Source organism: Peromyscus eremicus, chromosome 23 (assembly GCF_949786415.1).
Source record: "Peromyscus eremicus chromosome 23, PerEre_H2_v1, whole genome shotgun sequence".
NCBI lineage: Eukaryota > Metazoa > Chordata > Mammalia > Rodentia > Cricetidae > Peromyscus > Peromyscus eremicus.
In genome coordinates, this window is record NC_081438.1 from 22287847 (window position 1) to 22307461 (window position 19615).

The 19615-nt window shown below is 47.3% G+C and overlaps 1 protein-coding gene across 1 annotated transcript in view; it reads right to left on the reverse strand.

Annotated features, from left to right (window-relative positions):
* Auts2 (activator of transcription and developmental regulator AUTS2) overlaps nt 1-15981 on the reverse strand; it is a 1127676-nt gene extending 1111695 nt beyond the window's left edge. Inside the window, exon 1 of the mRNA XM_059248932.1 lies at nt 15598-15981. Within this exon, the coding sequence (XP_059104915.1) occupies nt 15598-15906 (309 nt within the window). The 5' untranslated portion in view covers nt 15907-15981. The remainder of the gene's footprint in view (nt 1-15597) is intronic.
* Between the last annotated feature and the right edge of the window lie 3634 nt (nt 15982-19615).

Genomic DNA, 19615 nt, shown 5'->3' on the forward strand with positions numbered 1-19615 from the left:
ATGGGTGGCAGATGTGGAAATCTACACAATGCTACAGTAATGGTCATCTCTCATCAGAGAATACCCGCTGCCCTAAGACAGACTGACACCCATCTCTGCTGCCCATCTTCACTGTTTCCTTAACTGGACACATCCCCAAGAGAGTCTGAGAAGGGCATAAGAAGAAACAAAAGAATGAATTCACAGTTTCGACGAGGTTTAGATCTGAATAAGACTGTAGAGGTGAGACAGAATTGATGGCTTGCACATACGTAAAATCAAAGGGTATGAAATCACCTTTAAATCCTGGACCTAAAGGTGTGGCTCCTATTATACCAGATTTTGATAGTCAGAGGACATGGGTTGGCTTAGGTATCCCTTGTCATCCCAAGTCTAAAGAAGTAATGCCACTGTTTTCCCATTTCAGATGTGAAAAAGATAACTGCTTACTGAGGTAGCTAGAGAGAGGGGGTTAAGACAGCCCGCCTGGGAACATGACGGAACAAACAGCTTCTTCTCATCAAAGAGAAACACTCTTCTGAAAATTCAGGCCCCATGAGAATAATGAGGCAAGGACGTCTTCGTACTATACCTGTCCCCAACCTGATGGTCATTAGCCAGGTGTGAAGCCTTCAGTCCTAGAAAATGAACTGTGTGGAAAGGCATCCTAGCCCAGGGGAGCTAAGGAAGGGGATTCTCAATAATGTACAGTACTTTAAATGCAGTTGGGATTTCCATAAGACTCAATCTAACAGCCAGAGTCATTAGCATACTCTTTGTAGTATAAACAAACCTCAACTGGGTGGAGAGAGAACAATCTGAAAATGTGCTTGGAATAATGAAAGGAAACAATGGCGAGGGAATAATGGACTCTGTCACCAGGTATCTTCCAGAAATAGATATCAAGAAAAGCAAAGAGCTATTTAGTATGGTCTTTCGTGGGGGAAGAAAGGAGTGCCTGTAGTTTAAAAATAAATAAATAAAATAAAATAAAACCTAGCACCAGTAATAAGATCTCTTTTATTGTGGACTGTCTTCCCAAGAGAAGTAAGCGCCACTTCCTACAGCAGTTTAAAAGCAGACAAGATAACATAGGCAGCTGTTAGTAAAATAAGTTTATACGCACACAAACCTAGGTCAGGCTACCAGTTCCTTCTCTAATGTCACGCATCTGTGAATGAGAGCTGTTTTAGGAAATTGGTGACATAAGAAGGTACAATGGGCTGGGCAGTTACAGAGAAAGCTTGTCTCAGGAAAAAAAAAAAAAAGTACAACGGTTTAGTCCCTTAGTAGCCTCAATTTCAAGAACCTGACCACCTGCTCTTGAAAAGGCTTAGTATCTACCTGCTAGTGTTATTTAAGGCCAGATTTTAATGCATGGAAAAGAGTGAACAAGACAGAGAGGGAATGCCACCACCAACTAGACTACAGGCAAACTATATGAAGCAGCTATTGTTAGATTCTGTGTTTGGCTGTTAGGTTGTTTTGGTTTGTTTGACACAGAATCTCATGTATCCCAAGCTGGTCTTGAACTTGCTATGTAGCTGAGGTTGACAATGTACTTCAACTCCCTGCCTCCACCTCCGGAATACTTGGAATACGGTGTATACTATCACACCAATTCATGTGGATCCAAGCCAGGGCCTTCTGTATGCCAGCCAAGTATTCTATCAAGTGAGCTGTCTCCCAAGCCCATAAGCTTCAGCGTTTTAAAAGAAAATAGGGATGCCCAGTGATCCAGCATTTTCCTAGCATACAGCGGGGGCCCTGGATTCCATCTCTAGCTCAGAAGTGGGGTGGGGTTGTTGTCGGTGGTAAGGAAGACAGAAAGAAAACAACTTCCCAAACCATTAGGTATATGGTACTTGCCCAGCCCTAGATCCTATTATTACACATAGAAAATCCTTTATAACCCAGCATAGTTTTTTTCCCAGCAACAGCGAGAAGAACAAATGTGGTCTCTACCAGAGAGACCCATTTGAGGCTCTCACAAAATGAGTTCATGTTTTTAAAAAGAGTATACGAGTGAGGAGCCTAAGCCTTCAAGTCTGCCAAAAACGGCTGCAGCTAGCTCTTGGTCTTGCATGAGCTGATGACCTCTCCCTAAGCTTTAGTTTTATCAACTGTCAAACAGACATCATTCCTCTGTCCACAGCATCTTGACCTCCGTGTGCACATTCAAGAACGGATATGGGAACACACACACACACACACACACACACACACACACACACACACAGGCGGATATATAAAGGAAATTCTAAGAATTTTTTAAAGATGGGTTACATTTTGAAGTTAGAATGACTCAAAGTAGAAAGCACCATTTCCAAAATAAAAGAGTTTTAAGTGGTCAAGGGACCTAGGGAAATATCCCAGTGGGAAGAGCACTTCTGCGTAAGCATGAGGAGCCGAGTTCAAATCTCCAGGACAGACAGCTAAATCCCAACGTGACCACAGGCACATCTACCCCAGTACTGTGGTATTTCTGCAGCTTGCTGACTGCCAGCCTAAATCTGGGGTCACCGAAAGTCCCTGTCTCACAGGAATAGACAAGACAGAGAGGAGTAAAGCAGAACACCCAACGCCTTTCTCTAGCATCTATACACATACAAGGCACACATACACACACACACACACACACACACACACACACACACACAAATACACACAAAATTTAAATTATCAAATCAGTGGTCGAGGGAGATGGATCTCTAAGTGGGAAGATGGCTTTTGGCACTTTCAGATATTACATAAGACAACTTTCAAACATGGGAAACACAACATACTTCAGTATTTTAAAACCATTATTTTCCTCATGCTGGCACTCACCTAGAACAATCTGGTCCATTTCAGCGTTAGGCTAATGAAATGTTTTAAATTAAACAACACAACTGTCTGACTGAGCAGGTTTCAACACTCAGGTGTGAAATCTCACCTCCCAGCACTCGGGCTGAATTATCCCCTTGCCTCTCACCTGCAATTATCATTTGCTCCCTCCCCCAGGGAGCTGCTCTCCGCTACCACATAGCCTCGGAGGCTCACATCTGGAAATAAAAACTCCCTCTGGGGGCCTCCTATGCTTTGGGAGTGAGACAGAGAAGAAAAACAAGAACTTCATGCTGGCATAGACAATTTCTGAAAGCACCTTTTTTTTTTTTTTTTTGACACACAGTATAAAAGCAAATTGATGAAATGAAATCCCTATTGCAGTGAAGGGTAATTTTTTTTTAATAGAGTAAATTTACATCACAGTTCTTCTAGAGGTCAGCTTCTTCCATTTAGACAAATTCCCAAAATTTGGTAAAGGATATTTCCTTCAGTTGAGAGGGCATAATTAGACGTTTTTGATTAGGGCACTTTCCTCCCCTGTTTAACAAGATATAACAGATGTCCTCGACTTTCCTAATAACAATACAGCACTGCTTTTGGCATCCTTACAATTTTAAAACTGAGCTGTCCTATAGAAAAATTACAGCTAGGGTGTCTCTGTACAATCATGACTCTGAAGTGGTTATGACATGCCCGGACTCCCCCATGGAACCGATATGGAAATCATATTCCATATTCATAGCCACAAGCCCTCCTTAGCGTGCGCTTGAAAACCAAGCTCTGAGATCTGAATGACAAGGGCTTATTCTAATCACCATCAATTATGGCTGGAAGTACCAAGACCAAGGAAGGTATGAAACCTAGACAGAAAAATGAAACTCTCACCATTACTTCCTTCCAGCAGGGCAGGGGCCACATGAAGACCAGAGGTGTGCCACAGGGAACGCCATGCCCACCAAACACGGTGTGATGGTTAGTTACTTTGTTTAGGGCTTGTTGTCTTTTTTTTTTAAGATTTGTTTTTTATTATTTTTAATTGTATGAGTCTGGGTACGTGCATGTGTGCACAGGTGCTTTCTGAGACCACAGGTATGCCGTCCCCTGGAGCTGGAGCTGCAGGCCGTTATGAGCTGTACAACATGAGTACTGGGAACTGAACTTGCAAGAACGGCCATCACTCCTAACCGCTGGGCCATCTCTTTCAGTTCCCCCACGGTTAGTTTTTAACTATCAACTTGCCACAAACTAGAATCACCTGAGAATAATATTTTCCTCCCCTTTCCTCGACTGGGGAATTATCTAGATCAGGACGGACTGCAGGAAGATTCACCTTGAATGTGGATGACATCAGTGCCTAGGCTAGGAGTCCTGAGTGGCTGAGGGTAAAGAAAGCTAGCCGAGTAATAGCAAGCAGGTAGCATGGGTGCATTTGTTCCTCTCTGCTCTTGACTGCAGCTGTGGTGTGACCAGCTCACTGAAATCCATGCCACCGTGACTTCCCTGACGACAGACTGTAACCTAGAATGGTAAGCTAAGTAAATCCTTTCCTCTGAGTTGCTCTCTGACATTTTGGTTGTGAGCCTGGCCTTTAACGGCTGAGCCATCTCTCTGGTCCCCTAAGTTGTTTTTGGACAGGGTGTTTCATCACAGCAACAGAAATAAAACTAGAACACATGACTACCAAAATCCCAGCTTCCCTGCAGAGAGGAGGAGTACCGTGCTCGGTACAAAGGACTCATTTTTCACAGCAAGATTCCCCCGACATCTGATCCAATTTACAAAAATTCGATTTATACCAATTTTGTCAACAGATCAGTCCAGGGAGCATAACTAGAGATAGGTCTGCATTTTAAATGGGAGGCAAGGCCTCTCTGATTGAAGTTCAAACTCAAACATCCTGGTTTAACAACTCCATTAATGACATTAGGCACAGATCTAAAGATTACTCAGCCCCTTTATCAGTCGCATGTGTTATTTATGGGACAACCTATCAATCATGTCTTCCTCTTATTATTTCCTACATTCTGGTCGTAGGCTATTTGGTCTGCCAAATTAATACATTCCATCATTGCTGCAAATCTAAACAATGCTTGGTAAAAGATTAATAAAATAGTTGGGCTCTCTGCAACCACATACACACCCAGAGAGATTCATCAATGTCTTTTTATTTGCATATCTGGCTGACTGCCCCTGCAGCAAATAAGAAAGGCGCGAAGCACAGGTATGCTGGATTCTGGTTTGCATTTAATTCAGGGTGTCAATCTGCTTCTGTTTTAATTACATCCATCTTGATATGTTATTACAATTCCATGAAAACTTCTTTTCATTATATGAATGGTTATAAACATATACACATGACAAACAGTTGTTATAAATTTCCTCCTTCGGCAACAAACAGACAAGACGCCTTAGCCAGCACATCACGTAAATCCTGTATTTTGAGTCCTTCAGAAGAAAGTTTGAATCTTCATCTCAAATACATACCAAAGTTCTGATGCATATATTCTGCTACCAGTGTTAATGAAATTGCTCTAAATTTCCCCAGGTTACCAGTCTGAAGAAAATAACTTAATCCCCACTCAAAAAAAAATTAAAAATGTTAAGTAGGCCACAATAACATCTTCTATCCAAGCAATTAACTTTCCACTGGACATTCAAGAATGAGAAGCCTCACAGTATCGCTATAATAGGGTTTTTTTTTTTTAATACTTTCATTACAGGAGGGTGGGAAAGTGTTTTGGTTTTTTTAAAAAACACACCTATAGAAAGGTGCAATAAATATCAAGGTAATATACTACTGAGGAAGCATGTGGGAGGGGAAGAATGTTTTTAAAGGTTCATGATATTAAATAACAAACAAAATATTATTACGGAAAAAATGGGATGTGCTATGGGTGTTCCTATTGATTTTTGTTTTTAAAAGCTTCCTTCTGGACTACAGCTGTACCTCAGTAGGCACACTCCTTACCCAGCATGCACAGAGCTCTGGGTTCAAGCTCCAGCAGCATATAAACTAGGGTTGGCAGTGCACACCTACAAAGCCAGAACTCAAAGCAGATACAAGAGGATCACGAGTTCATGGTCATCCTAGACTGCACAGAAATTTCAAGGCCAGCTGGGGCTACAAGATGCCCTGACTTAAAACACAGGAACTTTCTTCCATAATTCCTAATCCCTGCACTCACCGCACTCGGGGAAAATAGTCTCCTCTAACTCCCAGTGTGATCTGGAACATATCAGTTAATCCTTGAGAGCTGTTTCTATTTGTAAAATGAGGGCCAGAAAGAACTTCACCACCAGGGACAACGTCTGTGCAAAGAACACCCAGGTTCCTCAGCAGCACAGCCTCCAGGTGTGGAATGAACGGATCCAAAGGCTACTTGGGAAAAGTGTAGGTCCTAATTTTAGGGTAATTCCTCCTGAAGATTGAGCTCTGCACATTAATCTCAAAACTAACCTTCTAAAGTGACCACAGAAAGCCCTGTAACAACAAGTTAGGAATTGACATACACCCTCTTTTGCCCCAGAGAAGGCTTACTTTCATTCAAAATATACTGGAGCATTTCTTAGAATAGTACCATTCAAGACTGTCATTACTGTTGTCAACTACAGAAGGAATGAGTGGAAGTCACTGTCATGTCTATAATTTAACTGGAAGTAAGTAATATTCTAATGAGGGGCTATTGTCTTTACAGCATGCACGCACACACACACACACACACACACACACACACACACACACACACACATAGACATATATATAATTTTCCCCCTTCATTTTTCACTATGAATTATGGTTCACTAAAGGACGCTTAACTAGCAACCTTTCGCCAACGGCAGCAAATAAACAAAGACACCAAAAGCAGAGTGGAGTGGTGGGGGGTGTCAGGAGTGGTGCCCCACACTTTTGATCCCAGCACTCGGGAGGCAGAGGCAAGTGAATCTCTATGAGTTCGAGGCCAGCCTGGTCTACATGCTGAGTTACAGACTTGCTGGGGCCACACAGTAAGAGCCGGTCTCCGGCAAAACAAGATGGGGGAAGAAGAGAGGGAGGAAGTAGGAAGACAAGAAACAGAGAAGGGGGAGAGAGGAAGAGGAACTATCATTTATTTTTTCAGTATAACAACTGAGGGATAACCGCAGTACTGGGTGATAGTCTAGTAAGTCCCTTTAAGTCCTAAAATATCACAAGTATCAGAAACTGCAAATACCTAAAAATAAGGGTTGCTCTGTAGCTCCAAAGGGTAAGTGTAGGTTCAACAAGGAAAATGACATTTCTCACTTACCACGCCAACTTGACCCTGGCAATGGTTTATTTTAGGATTCAGAATGTAGCTGCAGTTGGAAGTATCAAATCTCACCCACACAATCAAGGGTCACAGTCTCTGTTGGTAGGCTGTGGCCCAGGGACTAGCTACTACACAGTACTTTTAAAAAGAAGCTCTTGCGATGAAACTTAATCCTCACCCTTATTAGCCGTTAATGTCACTCACGGATACCATAAACTTCCTTCTCCTCTATGGCTCTCATCTTTACTGCACCCGGGTTTTACTAAGGGTCCTGACACCAAGAGCATGTGCCACTATGAGGTACAGCCACAAGCCCAAAACAGCAGTACTAAGTATTTGTCAGAGAAACCCTGTCTCGAAAAACCAAAACAAACAAACAAATAAATAAATATTTGTGTGTATTTAGCATGTATTCGTTTGGGGAAACTCTTAACTAGTGTTGAGATATGAACCAAGATCACAAACGTAAGCTAGAGCAGCACAAACAATTCTCTAACCCAGAGTTAATAATACCAGAGTCCCTCAGATCGTCAATGCTCAAATAATGAAAATTTAGGAATGCTCAAGGTTTGACATTTCGGTCACAACTTCCCAAATACTTCCCATTTTATTATCTGCATTCCGACTTTTGATAACTCATTTCAGTAAGGGGGAGAAAGCTGGAAGCAGGGAGGTAGGGAGTGGGTAGGTGGTGAGTAAGGGGACTGGACCCTGAAAACGAGCGTGTGAAAGAAATAAGCATTTCACCTGAGCTCAAGGTCCAGATCCCCTTAAAACGACATGCAGTCCGAGACTTAACCAGGACAGACATAGAAAGAAGCCTGTACTGACTTAGTCCCTTCCTAAGTAAGCAAAAGCTGACAGATGATATAAAGCCCACTCATTCCCACCTGCAGCTACTAAAAGCAATGGGGTGAGGGGAGAGACCTATTCTTTGTGACCCTGCAATGGTACTTCCTGACTGATACCAAGACAAGAAGAAAACAAGAAACTACCCCGTTCTGCGAGGGAACATCGAGGGTGTGAAGAAATAAGACAGAAGGGTAAAGAGGACACACTGTGGAGTCTCCCTCTTAAATCCAAGTCTTTACTCCTAGCAGGAGCACTGACATCAGACCTACTACATTTAAGGCACAGATAGAGATTATGTATGAGAAATACTCTGCCTTAGTTAACCATTACCTCTCCAATTTTTTTTTGAGATCCCCCAGTCTTGATTTTTAGTTAACTAACGACTTCAGTTTTCTTTCTCATTTCAACAGAGTTTTAAATCTACTTGCATTTTTTCAGATTGTCATGAAATAAGATACTGTTACCCTTTGACCAAGCGGTTTCCCTAAATCTATACCATATAGGGTGTAATCCCAACGCCAGAGTGCAGGCCAAGTGTTAAAAGGATGTTGACTCTTCAATAAAGTGAAACTACACTTAGTGTACTGTAAATATACGCCTCTCCAGGACAGGGTAAAACAAGTGAACTTCATCCTCAGCACCCATGCATGCCTGCACACACACACACACACACACACACACACACACACACACACACACCTCTCTTTCATTGGGAAGAGCTATCAACCTTCTCATCAGAGGGCTTCCAAACCATACACAGTCCTTGGGACCTAGATTATTCCACAATGACTAACAGTTGGTGTCTGTGTTTGAGTACTTCCTAATCTTAACAACAGTCTCTCAGACGAAATAATCACTGTTTATCTTTGATAGTATATGAAAGAAAAGATATATGAGTCCCAGAATCTCTACCACAACAAACTACTCTGGGTTTGTTTTGAACTCCCTAAATCAAAGGCTTTGTTTGTTGTTTGGTGTGGTGCTGGGAGACTGAACCCAGAGCCTTGCATGCACATGCACTTTACCAATAAGCTACTCTCTCTGCCCCCAAACTCCATTGTTTAACCTTTCTCCAACTTTGTGTCAAGGGAACACCTCTCTCAGAACTATCACTAAGTTCATGGTCCACTTTTTAAAATCTCCTGGTTCATGTGTATCTTGCCCAAAATAGCTACAGCAGTTGATCTCCAACAGCTAACAAGAGTCACAGAGAATCATCCTAGCACCGCCTTCAAATTCACCTCACATAAAGCCCCCTCCAGTGAAGCTTTGCCTCAGAGTGCCATACGGAAGCTCAGGAAGTATGGTAAAAAGCTTGAGTTCGTGTACACACACACACACACACACACACACACACACACACACAATTCACACTCTTCCTTTTTTTTCCATCACGTGGGAAGCCCTCAGATCCTGGAGTTACGCACACGTCTCAGAACTGAAACGCTGGGACTTGACCTCTTTCCCCCAGCAATCTCACAGCCAAACTTCACAAGACAGAAAGTGAAACAAGCAAGATGGACTGTGATCCACGCCTTTCCCTGACACTGTGACAGCATTAGAGATGCTCTGGCCCTCTTTGAATTACCACTCCAAGAGCTGCAAAGCAGCTAATCAGATCCCTTTGTTTTATAACACCAATGTCATATTCCTTTCTCATCCCAACCTCTTTTTCCAGGTTAAAACAAAAAAAGCAGCAATATACAATACTAGAAGGGACCAGGAGAAGATAAACCATCGGCTGGAGGGCAACTTGGTGGCCTCAGAATCAAGCAGCTGTCACACTGAGAAAGAGCTATTAACGAGAACCATTCACCAATACTGACCTTTCGGTGGGTTTTGGGAAAATCTGTAAAACAGTTGACACAAGGCAGAAAGTGGAGCAGAAAAAAAAGAGGACATCTCTCTTAATATCCCACACCCCACCTGCCACTCCTGTAGCAGACTCCCATACAACAGCCTCTGAGGACGATTTCTACCACCAGCCCTTATCATCTGACCCTCGGAGATCACCAAACTCCAAGATCTGGAATGGGTTCTTGGAGACCTTAACCCATTTCCCATACTGGTTTATGGATACAGTGCTGACCATTCAAGTGTCCTGTGCCCAGAGAGACTTAAGAGATAAGTCACACTGTACCCTCCCCCCCCACCCCCCGCATAATCAAAATTCACATTCATATAAAGACTTCCAACTCTAGCAGAGCAAGTGGTGCTGAAACGTATTTGAAAGCTGACCATTCTGTTCCAATCTCAATGAAACAAAGTCTAGGAGCAACCTGCAAAAGGCCACGTTCCCTTCCAGCCTGAGTACATTCCCTATGACCTAATCTCAGTCTCTCCACTAACAGAGAAGGGAGGAAAAGGACACTTTCAGAAGGTGACTTCCCAAGGAGGCTCATATAACTATTTAGAAAGGCCAAGTGTGGCTGGTGGCTCTCCTGGTCCCCTAGCAAGAACTTCTTCACTTCTACAGTGCACATTCCCACCAGGCTTCCTTGGCCCCTGGTCCTAATCACTCAGTGTCTTCTTAATGGCCTTCTTCCGGTGCTGCCTTCGGGATTTCTCTAGAAAGCTCTCCCCTTAGCTCCTACCTTATCAACCAAACACTACACCCTTCTAGGACCCATCTTTTCCAGGAGGACTTCCCAAGGGCTGGGGAATGTAGTTCAGTTAGTAGACTGTTTTCTTAGCATACACAAAGCCCTGGGTTCGATCCCCAGCACAGCCAAAATGGGGTGGAGGTACACATCTATTTTCCCAGCACTCTGAGGGTGGGAGCAAGAATATCAGAAGTTCAAGGTCATCCTCCCCTACACAGTATGTTTGAAGCCCAGTCTAGAGTGCATGGGGAGAGCATGTCTCAAAACATACACATACATGCAAACCCTATTATCTTCTCTCTAAAAGTCCACTTTACCTAATATTAGATATCCAACTACCTGTTTCAAAGTATTTCGTAGGTGTTAGATTTAAGTTATCAACTAAGCTGCATCCTTCTTCAGGATGTTAGAAACATTTTAGGCTTCTCGTGCTCCCAGCGCTTTGTGCATATTAAGCCCTCCATAAATATCTGAGTGGCACGAAGAACATGATAAACTTAATAACTGAAATTTCAAACATAAGTGGTTGGCATCCCCTAGACCTAACAGATAAGTGTATCGAATTCCACCTACCAGACTTCAAAGACTATTGACATGTGGGTGAGCCCTGAAGAAGAACCCAGAAGCCAGGGTGACAGGAAAGCCTGGACATGACCCTCTACACACCAGAAAGGAGCCCTTCCCTTCTCTTCAGAACACTGCAGCACCAGCAGAGCCCTTGTCTGTTAAAGTCTACCAGGGTCATCTTTACTTCCCTCTGGTCAGCTGGACCAAAAGAAACCCCCAAGTTACAAACAGGAATAGAGTGAGAACTAACTGATCTGCCAAGTCAAAGTTACAGCCAGGATACTCATGAATACAACAGAATTACATCTTCATTATAGTAGGTTTCATACGAATAGAAACCTAAAGAACTCTGAAAAGCACCAGTGCATGCTGTTAGTACCAAGATGCAGCATTTCCCATTTATACTTTGATTGCTAGAAGCCACTTTGCTTAAAAATAAAAAAAAAAAAAGACATGAATGCCAAGTGAGGTAGCATGTGCCTACAACCCCAGCACTCTGGAGGCTGGAGCAGGAGAATTTTACTGAATATGCAAAGCCAGCCTGTGCTCCAGAACAAGACTCTGCCCACCCCCAGAAACTAAAACAAACAACCCATTTAGAGGTTATGTGCCCTCATCTTCACACCCCAAGAATACCCAAACATGCAATACTGTTTCTAAAGGGTACTTCTGCTTCTTAACTGTGTAATGAGAACACACCGTTCAACTTTAGCCTCCTCACCTACCCTCTTATCTTCTATCATGAGACTCTTTGTAATCACACACTTGAACTTCAGGGCACAATTACTCAAGACAAGTGTCCCTGCAGAATATGCAACTACCTCAGCCAGTTTCGCTGCTCATAACATGTGGGAGATGCCAAACTGCCCTCTGAGCATCCATCTCCTTAAATAAAAATCCAGCCATTGCAAAGAAGAAGCATAAAATTGCAGGTTGCCATTAAGCTTATTACTTTTAGTCTAGTGTCTGTAAAACCATAGCTGGCCCTGGAAGTATTTATATCAAAATAGTCCATTATCACTTAGGAGCCTCTTCAGGGAAGGAAAGAAGGAAGAGAGAGAGGGGAGGAGGGGGAGGGAGGGAGGGGGGAGGAAGGAAGGAAGGAAGGAAGGAAGGAAGGAAGGAAGGAAGTTAGTTAGTTAGTTGAAGCCACCAAGAAGTTTTTAAGAACAAAATCTTGCAGTCAGTGCTTCAGTGCACAACCTAAGTAGTACGTGATCCCACAGTCAGCCTGAAATGTTTCTAAACTGGTCTAAGTTGTAAGCTTAACTGTCCAAGCCAATAGCTCTGGTTTCTTATCATAACATCAGACCAGGAGCCACCTTGACAATCAGCAGCAAAGATTATTTTCATTTATAAACACAAGTAAGTATTTAGGGCAACTCTTGGTGTCTGTGGTAATCCTTAACACGTACATGCTCCTAACACACATTCCTATCTAAGTTCATAGTTTAACTGCCCACTTCCTCATAATCCTTCACATTTCTTGGTGATAGCTCAGACAACCTTTCAAACTTAGTGTACTGGAACATCAGAGACCGGAACTGTCACTACAAGTTTAGGTTCTAACCATCCCACGTGGACACTGCGTTAGCAGCCAAAACATATTTACATTTTGCCCACCCCCACCCCACAAAAAAGGTAAATATGATGACTTTTATCTCTGCATGGTTTTAAAAGGCTAATTAAACGAAGTGAGCCTCTGAAAATGTGACCAGACAGAATAGGGAACACTAGAGAACTGTTAATTTACTGAGGAGAGACAATGGTACTGTGGAGATTTCTAAACTCATCTGAATCATTTATACTTCAAAGATGTATACAGAACTCGTCACAGGAGCCATCATAGCAGGTCTGAAAGGTGAGAGGGAGCTCAGTGAACTACAGAAGCAGCAAGATGTGAAATGCTAGTTGTTGAACCCGGGTGTTGAATGACCTGGAGTTTATTCTGCTGTCCTGTCTACTTTCCCATAGAAATTGTAAATGATTTTAAAAGTTAGACCCTTCATGCCAATGCACCGCTACGTATGTGATATCACGGTAAACATGAGAGTGTCACGGCATTCGGCTAACCCGATGGACCTAGGGTTTAAATCTAGAGAAGTAGTTGGGTAGTTGAAGTAGCTGAGATGTCAGTTGCAGTACAGAAAGAAATGATACTCAAGGTACAAATGATACTCAAGGTACATTTTGAACTCGGTCTCCTTTAAAAATTAAAAATGTTAAAGCTTTAAAAAAAAAAACTGGAACAGTCACACACTCTGTCAAAAGATAAAGTCCAACCGTGACTTAAACAAAATACAAAACAAATGCATAACTTACTTCCATCTCCACCTAGCCTTCAACAATGATGATGAGAAGACACAGGACCCCTCTAGCTGGCTAAGAGGGGCCACCCCGCAGGGCACGACAACTACCCAGAGAGCAGAACCACATCTTAGCAGCCTTTACCAGGTCTTTCCTTCACCAACCACAGGCAGCCAGGCTGTGCCAAACTCCAGGCAGCAAGCAGTATTCTCTTAAGATCCATGATGCCATTTCAATTCCCAATTTAAAGCAAGAAAGAGGTCACACTGCGGTACCCATCCACCTTTGCAAAGCTAAGAACCACAGTTATAAACGTCCGAAATGGTGACACTCAACCCTTACAAGCCCAGAGAGGACCAACTCTAAAACCAATGATCAACTCAAGTACTAGCATCAACATCTCTGGTCACCCCCAACACCACCCTCAACATGCTCCTTTCCTCCCTCCCCAACCAGCAGCCACCGGCCACTAGGTACCACCATCACCCCAGTCACAAGCACGTTATGGACACCAGCAACTCTGACAGGAAGACTGCCTTTTTACGACTACTCAAACTTGGCATCCCAACCACACATCTCTAGAACCAACAACCTAAATCTGTGCAGGCAGTGCATGTGAGATTCAAGCTCCCACTAACAAAAGCTTGCTTTGGCACCTCTGAAACAATACCACAGTCACAGTCCCCCCCCCCACCTCCTCCCAAATAAATAAATAAAGGAAAGGGAAAAGTTTCCTCCAGCCATTATGTCAGGTGCATGGAAAGGCTAGACACCAACTCCTGTCTTGGTTTTGTGCTGGACCAACCCGGCAGACTCTCAGAACCTCCTCTGCTGCGTGATTGTGTGTACTGAGGGTGGGGAAAGGGAGGTAGAGGAGGAAAGAAATCAGTTACATTGATAGAAACCAATGACCAATCCTAGCACCACATCAGATCTTCCCAGGCAAAGATAGTTTTCTGTGACCCCTGGACCAGCTCCCTCCAGCTCCTTCCAGCCAACAAATACACAAACACACACACACACACACACACACACACACACACACACACACACCCCAGGAGTCTCTTAGCAGGAAAATGTGCATTTGAAAATCAAGGCTGCCTGCAGGTGCCTAAGGAATAAAGAAAGACACACACACAGACACACACACACACACACACACACACACAAAGCCAATCACTTGGGGAGGGGGACACACATACAAAAAATGAAAAGGAGAGGGGCCACTGGTGACAAGCCCTTCAGTAGTCAGCTAGGATTTTATTCTTGTCTCCTACCAGCCCTCCCTGGTGTACCTTCTTCTGCCCTTCAACTAAATGGCTCATGTACACACACACACACACACACACACACACACACACACCAACACACTCACCACACGCAAATGCATGTGTGTGGATAATATTGTCATTAACCCTTTCTGCAATCCAGCCCCGTGCAAAATACAGAAAGATATTCCATCCTTTTCCTCTTCTCCCCTCCTCCCTCCTTTCTCCCAACAAGGAGAAAACGCCCCCTTCCCCGGCTTCACCAAAAAAGGGGAGGGGGTGCAGAAAAGCCACAAAACCCTATCAGCCTCTGGTCCCCAGGACATCCAGAAAAAAGGCATATACTAGACAGGCTGACACCACACACACACACACACACACACACACACACACAAGCATGGGAACATATGGCTCTGTAGAAAGCACACAGAGAACCGTCCACAGGCGCCCCAAACCCAAGCAAAGACTTCCACCAGCCAAGAAGCCATGATTGGGGAGGGAGACGAGGAGGAAAGGAGTGGGCGCAGAGCCATCCGTGGAGAAAGGGGGGGCGCATTGTTGTGATGCCCGAACCCCTTTCTTCCCACCCATCTGCCATGGAGGGAGGTGGGGGTGCAGGAAGGGGGCGCAGGGGAAAGGCAAGCTGGACAAGAAGGGAACCAGTAGAAGACTAGACCAGGCATACCGCTTGGCAATTCCCTCCTAGCTGCCTAGCTGCCCCCAGCTCCCCCCCCCCCCCAACACACACAACCCCACACCCAACAATAAGACCTCGGCCGAGACAAGACAGCTTCGAACGCGGCGGGGGAGGCAAGAAAACCGGGGTGCAGCCGAGTGGGGGGGGGGTGTCATGCATAAAAGGAAACCATGGGGGGAACGGGAAAGGAGGTCCCCCCACCTTACCTCCAGCGCTTCAAAAGTAACAAAGCTGGTCATGGCAAATCCATCAATGATGTCCTCTTCGGCCGAGGTGGACTCTCGGCGCTTCCTCCGCGGGGGTCTGGGCCGGGACGGGGCGGAGGACGGGGGCTTTCCATTGTCTTCCTTGTCGGAGCCCGACGATGAAGCCAGCGAGGGAGCCCGGCTCCGGCCGGTTCCTCCACCACCCGCCGCACCGGTTCCTAAGCCGGCCCGGGAGCGTCTCTCCCGGTCTCGCTGTGATCGCGACCTCCGCTTTTTCCGGAGTCCATGTCCCCGCGTCGGGCCATCCATGGTTCTTTTAACCGCGCCGGGGATCTTCCCCGTTCGCCTACCCGCGCGCTACAGGCTCGGGCCGCGGCCACACACACACACACACACACACACACACACACCCCAAGAAGAAGAAAAAATTGACACCGAGCCCTCCCCTCCTCCTCCTCCTCCTCCTCTTCCTCCTCCTCCTCCTCCTCCTCCTGCACGGGCTTTTCCCTCCAGCCGCGAGGAAGGGCGCGGGGGGGGGGGGGGGGGGAGAAGGAGGCTGGGAGGAATTAAAAAAAAAAAGCTGAAGAAGAACAAGAAGGGAGGGCAGAGGGGGGGGGAAAAGAAAGGGGAAAAAAAAGGGGGGAAGGGGCGGGGAGACGGGGAGGGAGGGACGGGGAAGCGAGAGGGCGAAGTGTGGGGCTCCCCTCTGCACCGAGGGTCGGAGATGCCTGCGAACAGCGCCGAGCAAAGTAATGGCTGAACACACAGGTCTCCTTTACAGAGGAAAAGGGGGGGGAAAAAAAATAACTCACCAAGCAGGCAATAAATCAGAATAGCGGAATGCTTTGATCAAGAGACTGGGGAAGCCCTCCCCGCGGCCATGCTCTCTCCCCACCACCGAAATCGCCTCGCTTCTCGCTTTCTCTAGAGAGACCCCCCCAGCCCAGCCCCAAATTTAAAAAAAAAAAAAAGAAAGAAAGAAAGAAAAGAAAAGAAAACCCGAGGTCCGAAAAGGTCACGGTGAAGTGAGGGGTGGGTGGCAATGAACTTCACCCGCCCCCTCGTGCAGGAAAACACCCCACACCACCACCTCCTCCTCCTCCTCCTCCTCCTCTCTCTCACACACACGCCTCGCAGAAAAACTCACTCCCGGGCTCCCGATTTTTTTTTTAAGAAATGTAGCCAAGGGAAGCCGGGGCTGGGGAGCGAGCCGAGAGGGGCGAGACCCCCCAGAGAGGGGAGCATAACCGTGCAATCAGGAGCGGAGGAGACGGAGGTGGCCGGGGGGGGGGGGGGGGGGGAGGAGGACGCTAGAGCAGTTGTGGGATTTATTTTTTTTTTTGCCCTTTTTTTTTTTCGGTCTTCGAGGGGGGGGAGGAGGAGAAAAAGATGAAAGAGGAGAAGAATTGCAAAGCCTGGCGCGTGCCACCGACCCCCTCCTCACATACACATGCACGCACGCACACAGACACACACACACACACACACACACACACACAAAAAAAAAATTGTAGGTTGCCCCCACCACACACACCCCCAGTTCCAGAGGTCACCCTTCCTCCAAAAAAAAAAAAAAAAAATTGATAAAGGAGGGGGGTGAGTCAGTCAATGAGGAAAGCAAAGAGCAGTCTCCAACCCCAGATACACCGGTGTGGTGTGGTGCCGCCGCTGCCGCCGCCGCCGCTGCCGCCGCCTCTTCTTCTTCTTCTTCTTCTTCGCGTCGCCCCGCCGGAGGAAGAAGCGCTGGGAGATGCCGCTCGCCCGCTCGCCCGCTCGCTCGCAGCTAACGCTGCCACAGTCGCCGCCGCCAGAGCCCCGAGCCCGAGGGTGCACGGCGTGTCCCCGGGCGGCTGCAGCCAGAGCCCGGGCACGGCCTCATCCTCCGCCCGCCTTGCTCGCACAGCGCCCGCTCCTCCCCCTCCGGCCGGCCCACCGCCGCCGCCGCCGCCCGCCTCGGCCCAGCCCCGCGCCCGCCCGCTTGCGGTCTCTCTCTCTCTCTCTCTCTCCCCTCTCTCTCCTCTCTCTCTCCCTCTTGCACGCGCGCTCCAGCTCGAGCGCTCTGGAAGACCGCCCTCTTCGCGCCTCGCTCTGCGCGCGCTCCCGAGGACCGCCCTCCCGGCTCTCCAGCCGCGCTCCCGAGGGCTACCCCTCCCCTCCCCTCCCCTCCCCTGCCGCCTCGCTCGGCGCGCTCCCGAGGGCCGCCCCTTCGCCGGCTCCCGAGAATCTCTCACGCCTCTCTCGCACACACGCGCGCACACGCGCACGCCCCCCACCCCAGCCCCCCTCCCGCAACTCCAGGGCGCGCTCCCGAGGACCGCCCCTTCCACTCATGCACCACCAGCTGCGCGCTCCCGAGAAGTGCCCCTCCCCTCGCGCCTCACTCTGGTCTCCCAGGCGCGTTCCCGTGTGTTCCCCCCCCTTACTCCCGCGCGCCTCGGGCCCGGCTGGATCACGTGACCCGTCTCTTTTTTTTTTTTTTTTTTTTTTCTCTCCCCCCCCCCTCCCCTAGTTGTAGAGTGTGTAGAAAGCAAAAAGGCTGAGGGGCTGGCCACCGCTCCACGAGCCCAGGGCATGCGCGCTGGGGCGGCCGGGCCTGCGCACTTGGGGGCGGAAGGGGTCTCCAGAGGCTGTGGGGGTATTTGTGGAGGGGTCGGGGCACGGGCCGGTGGGGAGTTGAAGTTCGAGGGCATGGCAGCTGGCCCCAGCATCCCGCCAAACGCACGGCGGACGCACGCGCGCGCGCGCGCACGCGGAGCGGGCACCTTTCTCCGGACACTTGCTCCGGGAGTCCCTTATCTCCTGCACTCCTGGAGCCCTGGCTGGCTCAACAACTACTCTCAAGTACCTCTAGGTGTTTCCCCCTGCGCGCGCGCGCGCGCGTGCAGCGTGCAAAAAGTGCGCGCGGCGCGAGGAGGTGCAAAAGCCTCGACCCAAACAGGATTGCATCCTGGGGACGTGGGGCGGGGGTGCAAGAAGGGCGGCCCAGGGCTGCGTCCAGGCGCACCGAGACAGCCAACAGGCAAGAGTTGGAAACTTTTTTCCTCCCCCCGCCTGCGTGGTAGAACAGTTGCATGCCCGAGTGCCCCTGAACCCGAGTGTCCCCCGGCCTGCACCTTTCGTCTCCTTACAGGGGACCCTTCGGGGACCTGCTGGCCGCTTTGGAGCAGCCTGAGACTGCGTACTTGAACCTGGAGTAGGGGACTGAGGAGCGCCGGGGCAGCCCCAGCCTGAGGACCCTTTAGACTCCAAACCGCAATCACCCTCGCTGCGGGCTTCATTTACTGTTTAGCTGCAGGAGGGTGGAGCAGAGGTGGCTTCCTACGTTTTCCAGCGCGATGTAACTGATGCTTATAAAAAGTTGTATTAAAGAGCTGAGTACAGCCCAGAATCGATCAAGCAAAGCGACCAGCCTCTCTGGATAAAATAGCTGTGCGTTTTTCAGGGCACTGGAATTGATCTAGACTCACCGACAGTCTTCTCTCAGCAACCGCTTAGTCGCTTTGCATTCTGTCCAAGCACATAAACACCGTGGCACATCACCCCTCACCCCTAGCAGCCCACACTTGGCATGAAGGGAAAGAAAACAAACTGACAGTTAATTGCTCACAATGAGCCAGGCACCGTGTTACAACGCTTTGTACACACGGCTTCTACTGTTCAGAATCCCAGTCTGCACATAACAGAACTGAAGGTCAGAGGCAGTGGACGAGAAAAACTAACGTTTCTGGATGGATGGATGGATGGATGGATGGATGGATGGATGGATGGATGGATGGATGGATGAACTTTTTTTTTTCTTCCATTCAACAGAGATTAGGGCTTCACAGCTGTAGGTTCTGGGAATACAGTGGCACCCCAAACAGAAGTGCTCCGATCTTATTTTCTGGCAAGGGAGTCTCTTTGTTCTTACCACTTCCAGATTTAGGGGTTGGCTTCTCATTGGGTTGTTTTTAAGTCACACTCCACCTTCCCCGTTTCAGGAACCCGGGACTGTGACTTAATAAAAAATCAGAGTGGT